The sequence below is a fragment of the Grampus griseus genome (assembly GCF_964374135.1).
Source record: "Grampus griseus genome assembly, chromosome: 12".
Classification (NCBI taxonomy): Eukaryota; Metazoa; Chordata; class Mammalia; order Artiodactyla; family Delphinidae; genus Grampus; species Grampus griseus.
In genome coordinates this window covers 87,889,737-87,905,795 of record NC_139006.1, presented here as the reverse complement: position 1 = coordinate 87,905,795, position 16,059 = coordinate 87,889,737, and the positions used below count along the sequence as shown (strand labels likewise).

The 16,059-nt window shown below is 41.1% G+C and overlaps 1 protein-coding gene across 3 annotated transcripts in view; it reads right to left on the bottom strand.

Moving 5' to 3' along the window:
- The window catches only part of ATP9B (ATPase phospholipid transporting 9B (putative)), a 217,414-nt gene extending 205,992 nt beyond the window's left edge, over positions 1–11,422 (bottom strand). For 2 of the 3 annotated variants that reach the window (XR_014297509.1, XM_082667370.1), the window contains exon 1: positions 11,230–11,400. Coding sequence is in view for 2 of the 3 variants with exons in the window: in XM_082667370.1 (XP_082523496.1) it covers positions 11,230–11,345 (116 nt within the window). In the remaining variant the exon portion in view is untranslated. Of the gene's footprint in view, positions 1–11,229 lie in introns of all 3 variants that reach the window. The other variant, XM_082667371.1, reaches the window with a different exon arrangement.
- Positions 11,423–16,059: the final 4,637 nt, after the last annotated feature.

The following is a 16,059-nucleotide window of genomic DNA, read 5'->3' as shown; positions in this document are numbered from 1 at the left end:
CACCCTTACGCACGGGGCAAGTTTACTCAAGAGATCCATCATCTGGGGAACAGGCTTGTCAATCCGACAATAAACCAGAATGAAAAAGAACTCCTGCAGGCGTCTTAGACGCAGGAGCCCGGGAAAATGGACGGCTAAAGTTTACTGAGTCCTTACTACGGCCAGGCACTCTGGAGGTCTGTATGCTGCATCATCAAAGAAGAAAACTTTAAAGCAAAAGAGAAAATGGGAGAAAATATGCAGCACGTGACAGAAAAAATGATTCTTTATAAGCAGTTCTCACAAATCAATAAAAATCAATAAAAAAGCAAACACTTTGAATGACACATGAACAAAGACAATTCACAAAGGAAGAAATACAGCTATACTTAGAAAATTACACTCCACCGCATTAGGAGCTTACGACAAACACTTGAGCGTCTACTACGTGCTAGCGCTGTCCCTGCGGGTACAGAAGCAAAGAGGCACACGAAGCCCCTGCTCATACACAGCTTAGGTACTAACAGGACAAAAACAAGACGTAAACTATTTTCAAAGGGAAAAGTGCTAGGAAGACAATAAAGGGGATGATGAGACCAGAAGTGACAGGAGGGGTCTTCCTCAGATTGTCCAGGAGCCTGAGTCTCAAGAAGCGACACCTGGACGAAAAGCAGCCAAGCACACCAAGGTCTAGGAAGACCTAGAAGGGGCTGCAGAGCCTGGAGGGCTGCAGGAGGGGAGACAGCCAGCGTGGCTGGAGGGAGCGAGCCGGGCGGAGCTGTGGCAAATGCAGCTGCAGACGCGGGGCAAGCCCCACAGACTGGAAGGCCAAAAGGAAGAGCTTAATGCGAATTCAAAGTGGAAGGAGGGGAAGGCAGTGGAAGGCTTTAAGCCTGGGAACAATTTTTGTTTTCAAAAAGGACGTTTAAAACATGCAAATTAAAACAACTGAAAAAATAATTCTTAACATTTGGCATGGACAACAGTCTCGGATAACCAGGGACTCTTATTGCTGGTAAGAATGTGAACAACTTTTTGGAGACTAATTTGTGAAGATGCATCGAAAGCCTTTTTTTTTTTTTTGGTAATGCAATTAAACTTTAACGCACAGGGTCTACTATCTCATAAAATTAAAAATATATACAAGATATATCTACAAAGATAATGATCACCGTGCTGTGCACCCCAAAAGCCTGGAAAAACCTCATTATCAATGATTAGAGTTGCTTTTAATACATGATGGAATACCATATCATCACTAAAAGCAAGAGAGCAGAAGACCTCTAGCTGAAAGCATATGTCAGGAGAAGTAGCAGTCACTATTTTCACCTCTCTTTTGAACACCTTACTCCACTGATCAAAGGGATACTCGTTTTAATCTCTCCATGTAATCTTCTACAAACAACTCCAATTACTACTGATACCATCACCGAACATCCCTACAGCAAGCGACCTATCATCTGAGATGGTTCAGGCAAAAAATTACATAAAATCTAAAACAGAACTAATATTTTTCCTCTCAAAAATTCCTTTTTTCTTACTTCTGTGTAGATTACTTCTTTTAAAACAGTCAACTAGAAAATGAATATTTATACAAAATGCAATTAAAATTCAAAACACCACTTAAATATATTATAACATAGTATACAAAATGAGATTTTTAGTCTTTTTCATTAAGCTCTTTTAGCCGTTGTGTTGTTTTTTAGCAAAAGTCACAATCTTATCAAGTTTAATGCTAGAAAAGCAGTACAATGAGTCTGAAAGATAATGAATATAAGCAACATCATGTTTAGTAACCTCAACTTCAGAAATGGAGACTTTGAACTGGCAAGCAATTTATTCCACTTCCAAAGCAATTTTCCTATTGTATTGAAAATTTTACCTCAGTATTTAAAAACAATAAGATGATGAATAATGGATTTTTCAGAGACAGGATAAGCAGAGAATATTAAGTGTCTTTGTTGCCTGGTGTCATACACACTTAATTGGTTTGTCACTCAAGAAAGATCAACGTTTCCAGCAATTAAGTATAATTCTGGAAACATATTTTTAAAATGAGTAACAACAATGTGAACAAAGACGACAGAATGGATGATACTGAACCCAAGAGTACCGCCACGGTAAGAACTGAAGACAGCTATCTTAGCTGCTGCCAAAGGTTTAAAAAAATTAGGAACTTTCAACAAAACATTCAAGTACTGGAAGACGAATAATTTACATGTATCTAAGTAAAAGTAGGTCAATACAATAACTATCTTAAACTCACATTTTTATCTTAAGTATCCAACAGCCTTATTGTTTCCACTTTGATGAGAAACATTTCTGAGAGTCAACTGATATTAAAGGGAGAAAAACATTTAAAATATGCCTAACGCTTAAACCTTCTTTAAGAAAAATAAACACTCCCTCTTTGCCTACATGTAAGTAACGCAGAAAAACAAAGCGACAAAATGCTATAGAGAAATGTGCATATTTTCTTCATCAAATAGAGCTTCCAAGTTCAACTGTGTCACTGATGAGTCATTAATGAGCAGCAAAACTGTATGAACTTCTGAAAAATTGGAACTCCTTCCTTCCTACAGCAGCAGAGGAGATGAACAAGGGAATAGTTAAAAAAAAAAAAAAAAAAATTTAAAGGAACAGCACCAGAGCAGCATGCCTTGACATCAGCAGCAAAAACAAGCAGCAGGGACAAGGGTCAGGCAGTCCCTCGAGCTGAGGCCCCCGGCCACACACTGTTTATGTAGTAACCTTGGAGTTACTGACTCCTCTTACACAATGTTCTGTAAGAGATGAGAATACCAACTTCTCAAATAAGAAATTACACTAATGCTATACATAAATGGAGACAAACTTCTGAATCAGAGTTAATGGTGCGATATCTAATATATGTAAATGTCAATCTAGAAATTTACAGATGAGCAGGCCAGTTAGCTCAGGACACACACTCCAGTTGCCCAGAATGTGCTATCCCAATCACCAACTCTATCTTCATGCTGACACTGTCGGTTTAGAAAATTAAGTGAGACATTTCCATGCTGGCAAGTGTGAAGAATGTCGCAAATGTGTGCGAACTACAGCCCCCGTAAAGGAAATTAATTCTATAAATTTTAAGACTATGTCTCTGATTCCAAGGAATCCTGGGCCTGGGTACTTGGATAAATGCTATCTTACTAATCATTCTGTACTTTAAAAAAGCTTTCAATTGCAAACCATCACAGCAAAGGAAAAGTTTCATCTTTACAAATAGTAAAATATTTTTTTATCATTATGATAATTGTAAAATTTTTAAGATTCAGAGAAAATTGTATGTAGACACTCAATGAGAAAACACTAAAAAAAAAATTGTGTTGCCTCTACTAAGAAACGTACTAATATTTTAGAGATAATCAGACAATAGGCATCTGTTCTCAGCATGAGTCTCTTTTTAAAAGAGACTGATAAAACAGAAGACTTAAATAACGTCCACAGCCCCATAGCATAACACCAAAATGTCCAGGATACAAGCAAAAATCACTCATTACACCAAAAACCAAAAAACCTCAAATTGAATGAGAAAAGAGAATCAAGAGACGTTAACATCAAAATGATGCAGATGTTGCAATTATCTGACAAGGGTTTTAAAACATTCATCATAAAAATGTTTCAACAGGCAATAAAAACATGTTGAAGCATATGCAAAAGAGTAGAACGACTCAGCAAAGAAACAGCTAATATAAATTAGTATCAACTGGAAATTTTGAAACGAGAAAAAAAAATAGCAGAGACTTAAAAACTGAATGGACAGGCTCAGCAGCACAATGCAGGAGACAGAGGAAAAATCAATGAACTTGAAGACAGAACAACAGAAATCACCCAATCTGAACAGAAAACAGACTTAAAACAAATGAACAGAACTCATGACCACATGGGACTAAAAGAAAAGATCTCACAAGGTGTCACTAGAGTAACAGAAGAAGAGAAAAAAGAAGGTCCCAAACATAAGTATTCAAAAAAATAAAGGCTGAAAACTTCTATTTGACAAAAGATTCAAGAAACTAAGTGAAACAGTAAAAACTCAAAGAAATCTATGCTAAGGCCCATAATAATCAAACTACTGAAAACTAAAGACAGAGTTTGAAAGTAGTGAGAAATGATATCTTACCTACAAAGGAAAAATCATTCAAATGACATCAGATTTCTCATCAAGAATCACGCAGGCCAAAAAGAAGTGACATAACATTTTTCAAGTGCTCGACCCCAAACTGTATATCTCGTGAAAATATCCTTTAGGAATGAAGGGGAAATAAGACATCCTCAGATGAAGTAAAACTAAAAGATTTGTTTCCAGCAGACCTACCCTCAAAGTATAGCTAAGGAATTCTTAAAGCAGAACAGAAACAATGAAATGAAGAATTTCGGTACATCAGGAAATAAAAGAACAACAGAAATAGCAAAAATGTGGGTCAGTATAACAGACCATCCTTCTCCTCTCAAGTTTTCTAAATTATGTTTGAGAGATGAAGCAAAAATTATAACACTGTCTGATGTGCAATTCTAATTGTATGTAAGGGAAATATTTAAGTACTTTTACATATGTAAAATTTACATATAATTTTACAAGACACAAGCATACCTCAGAGTTATTGTGGGTTCGGTTCCAGACCACTGCAATGAAGCAAATATGGCAATAAAGTGAGTCACATGAAATTTTGGTCTTCTGGTGCCTATAAAAGTTATGTTTACAATGTACTGTAGTCTATTAAGTGTGCAACAGCAATATGTGTAAAAAAAAAATACGTGCCTTAATTGAAAAATACTTTATTACTTAAAAATGCTAACCATCATCTAACAATGCAGCGTTGCCACAAACCTTCAATTTGTAAAAAACACAATAATGCAAAGCACAATAAAACAAGGTATGCCCATAATTACATTACTAATAGGGGAGAATAAAAGGATGTAAGGTAAGAATTATACACTTTACTCAAATTGATAAAATATCAACACAAGTATACTGTGATGAGTTATGTATGTATAATATAATATCTAGAACTGCTAAATAGTACTTATACAAAGAGAAGATCCAACATAAAACAGCATAAGTAAATCAAAATGGAATTCTAAAAAGTGTTCAAAGTAACCCGCAAGAAATCAGGAAAAAGAAAACAGAGAAACAAAAAAACACAGAAAACAAAAAGTAAAATGGCAGATGTAAGCACTAACTAACCATCACTACAATGAATGTAAATGTTCTAAATACATCAACTCTAAGACACAGATCGGCAGAGTGGATAAAAAATATAAACCAACCATACACACTAAAAGAAACTCACTTTAAAGATAAGTAGGTTGAATTTAAAAGGATGGAAAATTATACGCCAGGCCAACATAAATCAAAAGAAAGCAGGGCTTCCCTGGTGGCGCAGTGGTTGGGAGTCTGCCTGCCGATGCAGGGGACACGGGTTCATGCTCCAGTCCGGGAAGATCCCACATGCCGCGGAGCGGCTGGGCCCGTGGGCCATGGCCGCTGAGCCTGCGCGTCCGGAGCCTGTGCTCCGCAACGGGAGAGGCCACAACAGTGAGAGGCCCGCGGTAACGCAAAAAAAAAAAAAAAAAAAAAGCAAACTTCAGAGCAATAAAATTACTAGAGACAGACAGGGAAATTACATAAGGATAAAAGTGTCAGGCCCTCAAGAACACAAAGCAATCCCAAACGCGAATGCACCGAACAACAGACCTGCAAAATATGTGAAGCAAAAATTGAAAAAACTAAAAGGAGAAACAGACAAGTCCATGATTACACTCAAGAGACTTCAACTACCCACCCTCAACAACCCATACAACAACTAGACAGTAAACCAGCAAGGAGAGAAGAACTCAACACCATTAACTAACGAGATTTAATCACATTTCAGAACATTTCACCCAACAACAGCACCATACACTTTCTTTTCAAGAGCCCCAGGAATTCTTACCGATGCAGACCATATCCTCAGTCACAAACTGCACCAAATTTAGAATAACTGAAATCACACAAAGTGTGTTCTTTGATCACAAAGGAATCACACTAGATATTAGTAACAGGAAGATAATAGTAAATTTTCCAAACACACTTCTAAATAGTCCATGGGTCAAAGAGGATGTCTCAGAGAAAATCAAAATACCAGAATTTATTGGACACAGATAAGTCAGTACCAAGAGGGAAATTTACAGCACTAAACATTTATACTAAAAAGAAGTCTCTAATCAATAATCCAAGCTCTCACCTTAAGAAATGAGAGGAAGAGAAAAATAAACCTAATGTAAGCAAAGGAAGGAAAAAATAAAGAGCAGAAATTAATGAAGTTGAAAAAAAGAAAACGATAGAAAAAATAAGTAAAATAAAGATGGATCTTTGAAAAGATCAAACCTCTAGCAGGAACGACCAACAAATAGAAGTGAAGGCACAAACCACCAACACCTGAATGAAACAACATCAAAAGGGAAATACGTGACTACTACAAACAACTCTACACACATAAATACGGCAACTTACCTGAAACAAACCAATTGGTCATGGGGCACAAACTATCAAAACTCACCAAATAGGAAACAGGTCATTTGAATAGCTCAATAACTATTAAAGAAACTGAATTTTAAATTAAAACACCCTAAAAAGAAATCGCCACGTCCAGATGGTTTCACTGGAAAATAGCAAATATTTAAAGAAGTAACACCAACTTTACACAATGTCTTCCAGAAAGTAAAAGAGAAGGGAACATTTCCCTACGCATCTCGTGGGGCCAGGTAACAGGGGTAAAATCTGACCATCACTGCCACTCTATTCATGGAATTTAAAGTCTAATGAGAAGAGAAGCAGTTATAGTCAAGTGCAATCTGTGGTATGAGGGGAAACAGAGTCCTACGGGAGCCTGGCAGGAGCATCCCATTTTATCCTGGCTGGGGCTGAGATCAAGGAAGCCTTTAGAAATAGTCATTTCAGATGCTGACAAAGTCAGGAATAACGCCACTGAAATAACGGAGATGTGTAAGTGCCAGAAGAAACAGCTAGAAGAGTCCAAAGTAACTGCCTGTGGGATGAGAGGCTGGGATAAGGGAGAATGAAGATGAGGGGTGAGGGCCACAGTATCTTATCATAAGCCTTTTACCACCAATTAACTTTTTAAACTATACGTAAATGTTACCATGATAAAATACAACCAAAGCCAAACTTCACAAAATAATGCAGAAGCACAACTTCCAGTCACAATCCATTTCTCCCTGCTCCTCTCACCTAAGTACAACTATAAACCTTGGAAATAAAGCAAGAGCCAACCACGGGAGAGCTCTGGAAGGTGGGAAGAAGGCAGCAGTGAGAAGAAGAGAGCTGGGCTGATCTGGGATGCAGAACTGGAGGAACACAGTGGCAGGAGGTCTTACATGCCCCCACCGGACAAAAGGAAGGACACAGGCCCAGCATTGCCTAACTCCCAACCTAGCAAGAAAAGGCAGCCCAGGAAGGCCATTACTCCCCTGGCAGAACAAGAGTCCACCACCACCAGCAAGATAAGATTGACAAGTAGCCATGGGAATTGGCATCCTTCCCCACGGGCCTGAGACTCCCCTATCCCACCCAGGGACACGAGGGCATCCAGGTGGCACCAGGTAGGGTCCCTGCCACAGCAAGAGGTTAGAGGCCTCAGGAAGCCTCCGTGTCCCCATGAGCCTGAGGCACCCCTCTCTCAGCGGGCTGGGGGGCGGCCAGCAGCACCAACAAGTGCAACCCCGTGACTGAAGCAGCTAGCTCAGGAAATGGCTTCTCTCCATGGCCTCTCCTCTTCCCCAAGATGCCAGAGCAGCCAGGGGCACCAGAAAAAAGGATTTGGGCACAGAAAGCCTCCTGGCCACAGTGGTGCTGAGTCTCCTCTCCTACCAAGACACACCAGGAAAGTCAGGGGGCACATATGGAGGGGGCACGTCCACAGCCACTGCCCAGCCAACACAGCCTCACCATCCACATGGGATGACACAACCACCTCTCACCAAAAGACACTGGGCCTAGGGGAATCCCTTCTTTTCCTCAGCAGCGTAAGTAGAGACAAGTAAGAGCTCCAGTAGCACCACATAAACCACGCACACCAAAAATCACAACGCTGAGAATTAAACTGTCATTGGAACCACAGCCGACAAAGGTAGGCCAGGACCCATGTGCTAAATCTAAACAGGGTGATCATCTGCTAAAATAAAAGATATAAATAGGGCCCACATTCTCCTAATAGATGAAATATCCAGGAAACAATCAAAAACCATCCATCATACAAAGAACCAAAACACTGACAGTGGGAATTAGAAAAGACAATCAAGTGACACCAAAACTAAGATGAACTCAGATACTGGAATTATGTAACAAGCATTTCAAGCACCGAACATAAGTATGCTTCAACAAACAATTTCAAATTCTCTTGAAACAAAGAAATTATAAAACTTAAAAATACAATAGTAGAAACAAAACCCCACTGGATGGGATCTATAGTAGAGTGAAAATGACAGAGGACAGAATTAGGGAACTTGAGAACAAGTAAATAGAATTTACGCAGTCTGAACAACACAGAGAAAAGAAACTGGGAAATAAAAGAGCCTAAAGGAATTACGTACAACTAACAAAAGATCCAGCATTTGTATCACTGGAGTCCAGAAAGAAGAGGAGAAAGGGGTGGAAATGAAAGAGGACTTGAAGAAATAATGGCTAAAAACTCCCTAAATTTGGGGAAACAAAATACAACAGATTCAAGAAGCTCAGTGACTACCAAACAAGTTAAACCCAAAGAAATCATACCAACATACATCAAAACGTGAAAGCAGCCAGACATAAATGATGCGTTACCTACAGGGAACACCAATTGGAATGACAGTGGACTTCTAAGCAGAAACTATGAAGGCTGGAAGGAAGTGGAACAAGAGTTTCCAAGTACTAAGAAAAGAAGTGACCAGGAATTCTACATCCAATAAAACTATCTTTCAGGAATAAAGGAGAGATAAAGACCTTCTAAGACGAAATCTCAAGATGGGCTATAGGAAGTTCTTGAAATAGAAAGGAAATGAAAAAAGAGAATCCTGGAACATCAGGAAGGAAGAACAAAAAAGAGCAAAAATATGCATACATACAATAACCTATCCTTATCATCACAAGTTTTATAAACCATATTTGATGATTTAAACAAAAAGTATAACACCATCTGATACTCAGGACATGATATTTAAATTGCAGGGGGGAAAAGGGAGGTAAAGGAACCAAAATGAAGTTTCCACAAATAACTCCACATAGTAAAATACTGATACCAATACACTATGGTGATAAGTCACATACATATACTGTAATACCCAGAGCAAACACTATATAAACTATACAAAGACCTACACCAAAAAACACTGTAGCGATATCAAAAGAGCGTTCAAGTAAAAGGAAGGTAAGAAGAGAAACAGAAGAATGAGAATCCAAAGAAACAGAAAACAGATTAATAAAGTGGCACACTTAAACTCTAATGTGTCGGGGACTTCCTTGCTTCCTTGGCGGTCCAGTGGTTAAGACTTTGCCTTCCAATGCGGGGGGTATGGGCTCAATCTCTGGTCAGGAGCCAAGATCCCACATGCCTCAGGGCCAAAAAACCAAAACATAAAATAGAAGCAATATTGTAACAAATTCAATAGAGACTTTAACAATGGTCCACATCAAAAAAAAAAAATCTTAATAAAAAACTCTAAAGTATCAATAATTACCTGAAATGTAATGGCCTGAACATACCAATCAAAAGACAGAGATTGACGGATTGAATAATGGAGAAACATGACCCAACAGAAACTCACTTCAAATTCAACAACTTAGATAGGTTGAATGCTAACACCATGCAAACATTTATCCACAAAAAGCAGATGTGGCTACACCAGTCTACTAAAGTAGACTCCAGAGTAAAAAGAATTTCCAGAGACAAAAAGAGAAATACTACCTGGCAATAAAAGCATCCACCCTGAAGACACAGAGATCCTAAACGTGGATTTACCAAATGACTGAGCCTTGAAATATATAAGGCAAAAACTCACAGATGTGAGCTGTGATGGAAACCGACGGAAATAGGTGGCACGTTTTCAAATAATATCTCCTAAAATCAACCACTTAGAAGATTACCTATGCAATTACTCTTCCAGGTAATATCAGGGAAGAAAGGAAACGATACTTCACTTCAGGGCCAAACACTAAAAATGGGCACCTTACTAACTTCTCCTGTAACCCTCAACAATTCTGTGAGGAAACATACTGCCCCCCTCCCCCACTTTACAGCAGAGGAAATTAGGGCCTATGGTTACCTAAGATCAAACAGCTAGCTAATACGGAAATGAACCAAGATTAATCCAGCTCTGTAGCATCATAATATGTACTCTTTTGACTACATGTTACAGCCTCTCAAATAGCCCAAACCAAAAACTATTCTAAAACTGGAATCCTGAAGCAACTGGATATTGAAACCCGTGCTTTTTCACTCTATGTTCTAAAGACTGATTGCTTCTACAACTGCCCAGGAATAAAATTTTAACAACTCTGAAAAGCATTATCTCCCCTTCCTATAAGTTTCTTTTTCTAACCACTCTATCATTTATAAGTGTAGTATTCTTCCCTTTGGGTAAGAAATAAGTTACGAACTAAAACCAACCAGGGTATGAGACTTCCATTTTAAATCAAAGGTCTGCACTGTTTAATTCTACCTCTTACTAACTGTAACAATTTAACCTTTCTGAATCTCCGTTTCCCATTCTTAAGAGCAAAAATTCTTGTCAACACAAAGTACTTTGTATGTACACGTTCAAGTAAAACGTGCACTTAGTAAACAAACTGAAATGTCTTCACTTGCTCTTTACACTTGGGAAAGTGATTCCCAACAAGGTTTGTATTTCTAAAACGAACTGGAAGTTGTGTCTGCCATCTTCGCGATTTCTCTGGTGACACAGTACGGGTCTCGGAAACTAACAACTTGCGTGATCGGTGCCGTGCGACCTGCGGTGCCAGTGCTACTTGAGGGAGCAGCCCCCCGAACCAGAGGCTCTTCCTCCTCTGCGCTCAGCCCGGCGCCGGGGCACACCGGGGTCGTGGCAGCGCCCGGGCACCTCCCGGACCGTGGACGCCCTCCCCGGGTCAGGCGCACCCGCGGGGCTCCGGAGCCGGCCACCCTGGGCGGACCCCACCGGGCCGGGCGGGGAGGGCGCCTGGGCGGAACGGTGGGGCGGCACCGTCGTTACCTGCTGGACCGCTCGGCCCCCGGCCCGGGCCCCGCCGCGCTGAAGTAGGCCGCACGTTTGCAGCTGGCCGCGGCCGCCGCGCTGCGCACCGGGTACAGAGGGATCTGTTCCGCCATGTTCTGGCCGCCACCTTCCCGCCCCTCCCCGATCCCCCTCAGTTCGTCGCCTTTCCCCGCCTTCTCCTCTCAGCTCCGACCCCGCTGAGGCTCCGCCCGCGCGCCCTGCCCCTTCACCGTGCGTCGAGGCCTGATGGCGTCACCACGTGTCGGGGCCCGATGACAACGCCGTCAGCGACGGTGCGGTGCGGGAGGCGGAGGCACCCGAGGCCCCGCCCCCCGCGCGTCGGGGCCAGTGACGTCACCTGCGGCGAGGGCGCGAGCGGGAGGCGGTGGCGTTCGGAGGCCCGGCTCCTCGCGCGTCGGCCACCGGTGACGTCACCGCGCGGCGAGGGCAAGAGCGGCGGCCGAGGGGTACCGGGCTGGGCCGGGTGCGTGCGCGCATGCGCCGCTGGCCGGACTGTGCCGAGCGCGCCTGAGCCGCAGCGCTTTCTAGTAAGAAGTGCGGGTGTGACCCCGCCCGTGGGGACTTCCCTGAGAGCCCGGTGCGGGGCACCGAGGGCCTTGCCGCCCACCCCTGGTACCCCATCGCACCGGAGCCCGACCCACCTCCTTAGCGCAGTGCGCGATCTGGACGCCGCGCGGGGCTGACCGGCCTTCCCTCCTCCGTCCGGCGGCGCCCCTGCTCACGCGGTCCCTGCAGGTCCCCCCTGTGGTGAATGAAGCTGGTGGCCAGTGCCTGTTGCTACAATAGCATGTGGGCCTTGAGTGTCCGGCTAGATCACCACTCTCAACAGCTGACAACGCTGAAGGATATACTTTATTGTCCTATAGGCTGTTAGCCAGTTTTGTGTATAACCCAGCAGTCTTACCCTAACATTCCTATGTTAAATCGCCTCTAAATACCTCGGTCCTGCAATACTCTTTGAGCTGATCTCAATATCTGACTCACTGTATCTTCCCTCTTAATAAGTTGAATAAAATTTTTGGCCCATCTTTATTATGTATCTTCACGAGAGTTGTTTTACCTCTCGAAAATTATACTTTAGCAAAAAGGCAAATTTTCAAATATTGTAAAAGAGCTTCCTTATGTATTTTTAAAAACGGATGACTGGGTATCGAATCATGGAATTTAAATGCCATTCAATACATTTGAAAGAGTGATGTCACAGTTCTGTTTTTTAAATGTAAATACTAAATGCCAAAAATGCATCAGTTGTAACTATTTACACTTATAATTAAAACTTTGAACTATCAGTACAAAATGTGTGAAGGAATACATACTTCTACAAAATTCTTGGGAGTCAATGAACAAAAAAGAAGTTCAAAGACTGCTATCGTAATGCAGTTTTTTTTAAAAAAAAATACCATAAAATATGAATCTTGTAAAAATCTGCCTTTAAATATATCTTTTATAAGCCAATTTTAGCACTTATGATTTCTTCCTGATACTTTCTTTGCTTTGCTCTCATGGAACTCTCCCTCTAGAGAAATGCATTCTTTCTCTCTACAGGTTACCTAGGGGATGGAAGATGGGAAGTTAAACAAAATTAATCTTCACTCCCACCCCCTCTAACATATATCTGGATTCGGAAGATCCCAACGTGGACCAAAACACAAGATTTCCAACATCATGTTTCATTCCTTGAATAGAAATATATTTTAAAGAGGAAATATTAAGTACCCTCCAGATTTATGATGCCTTGATTTCTTATAAAGGAGAAAAATGTAACTCCAACAGAATAAGGTTTTTATTCAATTCACCACACAATGCTCTCACATTAATTATAGCTAGTTCATAATTTTAAATGAATGCATTTTTGTGCAGTCATTTATTCTAGCTTCTCATATTCTGAAGGAAGAATTTAAGTCAACCACAAAAATGTGTGTGTGAGCATGTGTGTGTGCATGTGTGTGAGTGGGTGCATGTACATGTGGCATTTATTCCGCACCTGCAACTTCAGCCATACCTTAGAAAACTGATAACTTGAAAAAGAACTCCTGGCTGTTTAGGATCCAGCTGAAGTACATTTAGATCAATGTATTTAGAGGGTCCATAGTTTCCTTTAAACCACTCATTCAATTACTGCTTTGTAATGAACGATAGGTGTTTCAACTATTCTATCAAAATGGGAAAAAATGCAATTAATAGCTTCTCATGGAGAGTTTCAAAGGGTTAGCTAAAGAATAAATAAACTGGAAACAAGCTTTACTCTGTGGAGTCTCGTTACAGTTGGTTGGGATTTGGAATCAATAAGGCTGTTCAGTATCAACAGCTTTGTGGCTGACAAGGTCTTTCTACCTTTCATTTTAATGCTTGAGAATCTTTCTAGGCACAATACCATAGTCTCAATAATGATAAGAAGTGGAACAACCCAATCAAAAAAATAGGCAGAAGATCTAAATAGACATTTCTCCAAAGAAGACATACAGATGGCCAAAAGTCACATCGAAAGATGCTCAAAATTGCTAATTATTAGAGAAATGCAAATCAAAACTACAATGAGATACCACCTCACAGGGGTCAGAATGGCCGTCATTAAAAAGTCTACAAAAGACAAATGCTGAAGAGGGTGTGGAGAAAAGGGAACCCTCCTACACTGTTGGTGGGAACGTAATTGTTCAGCCACTATGGAGAACGGTATGGAGGTTCCTTAAAAAACTAGAAATAGAGCTACCGTATGATCCTGCAATCACACTCCTGGGCGTATATCTGGAGAAAACCATAATTTGGAAAGATATATACACCCCAATGTTCATTACAGCATTATTTACAATAGCCAAGACATGGAAGCAACCTAAATGTCCATTGACAGATGAATGGATAAAGATGTGGTATATATATATATATATATATATATATATATATATATATATATATATATATATATATATATATATATATATATATATATATACACACACACACACAATAGAATATTACTCAGCCATAAAAAGGAATAAAATAGTGCCATTGGCAGCAACATGGATGGACCTAGAGATTATCATACTAAGTGAAGTAAGCCAGACAAAGACAAACATCATATGATATTGCTTATATGTGGAATCTAAAAAAAACATACAAATGAATTTATTTCCAAAACAGAAAGAGAGTCACAGACATAGAAAACAAACTTATGATCACCAAAGGGGAAAGGGGAAAGGGGGAGAGAGATAAATTAGGAGGTTGGGATTAACATATACATACTACTATACTGTATATAAAATAGATAACTAACAAGGACCTACTGTAGAGCACAGGGGACTATACTCAAAATACATAAAACTGTACTACTGGGCTGTACACCTGAAACTAACATGATGTTGTAAATCAACTATACTTCAGTAACAGATAATAGTAATAATGACAGAAGTAGAAAGTCTAAAAGTGGCTCTAGAGGAAGTTTATTCTTTTGCTGAAGTTTCATTTTTGTCTCTACCACTTCAAGCAGGTGAAGCTAATCACTTCAGAATTCTTAAAATGAAATTGTTCATACTGAGTATATTCATTGCAAACTGTGGAAGCCTGCAAGATACTGTATAGGATGTTCTCAGTAATGACGTAAAATTCTCTTGACAATTCAGAAGAGAGGGTATAATACCAGGTACCACCATATTATAATTTTATGTTCAGAAAATTCTGTATGGAGAATTCTGTATATAACACTTTATATACAGAATATATACACGGAATAATGTATATGATGTGTATAAAGTATCTTATTTTGGAAAAATGGAAATCAGTCTGCTCATTTTGTAGAAGTAGTGTTTCCATTAAGAGTATCATATAAAATGAAATTACTGTATATTTATATATACACACGTATCTGTGGAGGAAGAGATTAAAGTGTACGTACCTTTCAGATTTTTCTTAGACTAACGGGAGAAGAAAAGGCTGGTAGTGGATTCTGTAACTCTGCCTTACAGCAGAGGAGCTACAGTAGATGTTGCCAGGTCTCTCCATCTGTGCAAGATTTGGAGGAAGAAATGGCCTGCCTCTCACCACTGAAGTAAAGGAAACCCAAGCTCTACCTGCCCCTGGCTGCCAGGGTTTCTAACCTCAGCCCAGCCTTCGGGTTTAGGGACAACTGGCAGTGTTCATAAAGGCGCGTGTCCGAGGGTGGTGGTGCTAGGTAGGACCCCGCAGTGTTTGCCTGCGTCTGGTGTATCACACTTAGCACCAACGCTCAAGGAGGCCATTCCACATTGTTGCAAATGGCAGGCTTTCCTTCTTTTTGAAGGTTGAGTTAGATTATGTTTTCTTTATCCATTCACCATCGATGGACACTTAGGTGCCCCTGCCCCGGCCCCATCATACCGCACCGTTAATAACTCCCAGCCCCAAACAGAAAACAAGCAACAAACCAAGACATCAGACACGTGGCGGGGGCAGAGTGTGGGCACCTTCCTCTCCCCGCAAGCTCACAACTCCCGCCCCATCCAGCACAGGACGACTCACCCCTGACCACCTCCTCCGATTGACAAACGCAGGGACCTGAACGCTCCCAGGGCGGGGGGCGGCGTCCTTACCTTGTCCGCGTAACCTTGGGGCATTTGGTGACGTACCCCATCTCCCAGGAGCCCGGGAAAGTGTCAGACAGAAGAGCGCTCCTTTGGGGTATTTGCGCCCTGTGTTGTCAGCGGCCACCTCTCCAGGCCCAGAGTCAACGGATGAGGTGAGGCCAGCGGCGCGGGAATCTTGTGTCCACGGGGCTGGGGGGCGGTGGCAGGGGGGAGCAGGAAGGGGAGACCTTTGCCTTTGCTGCCCCTGATT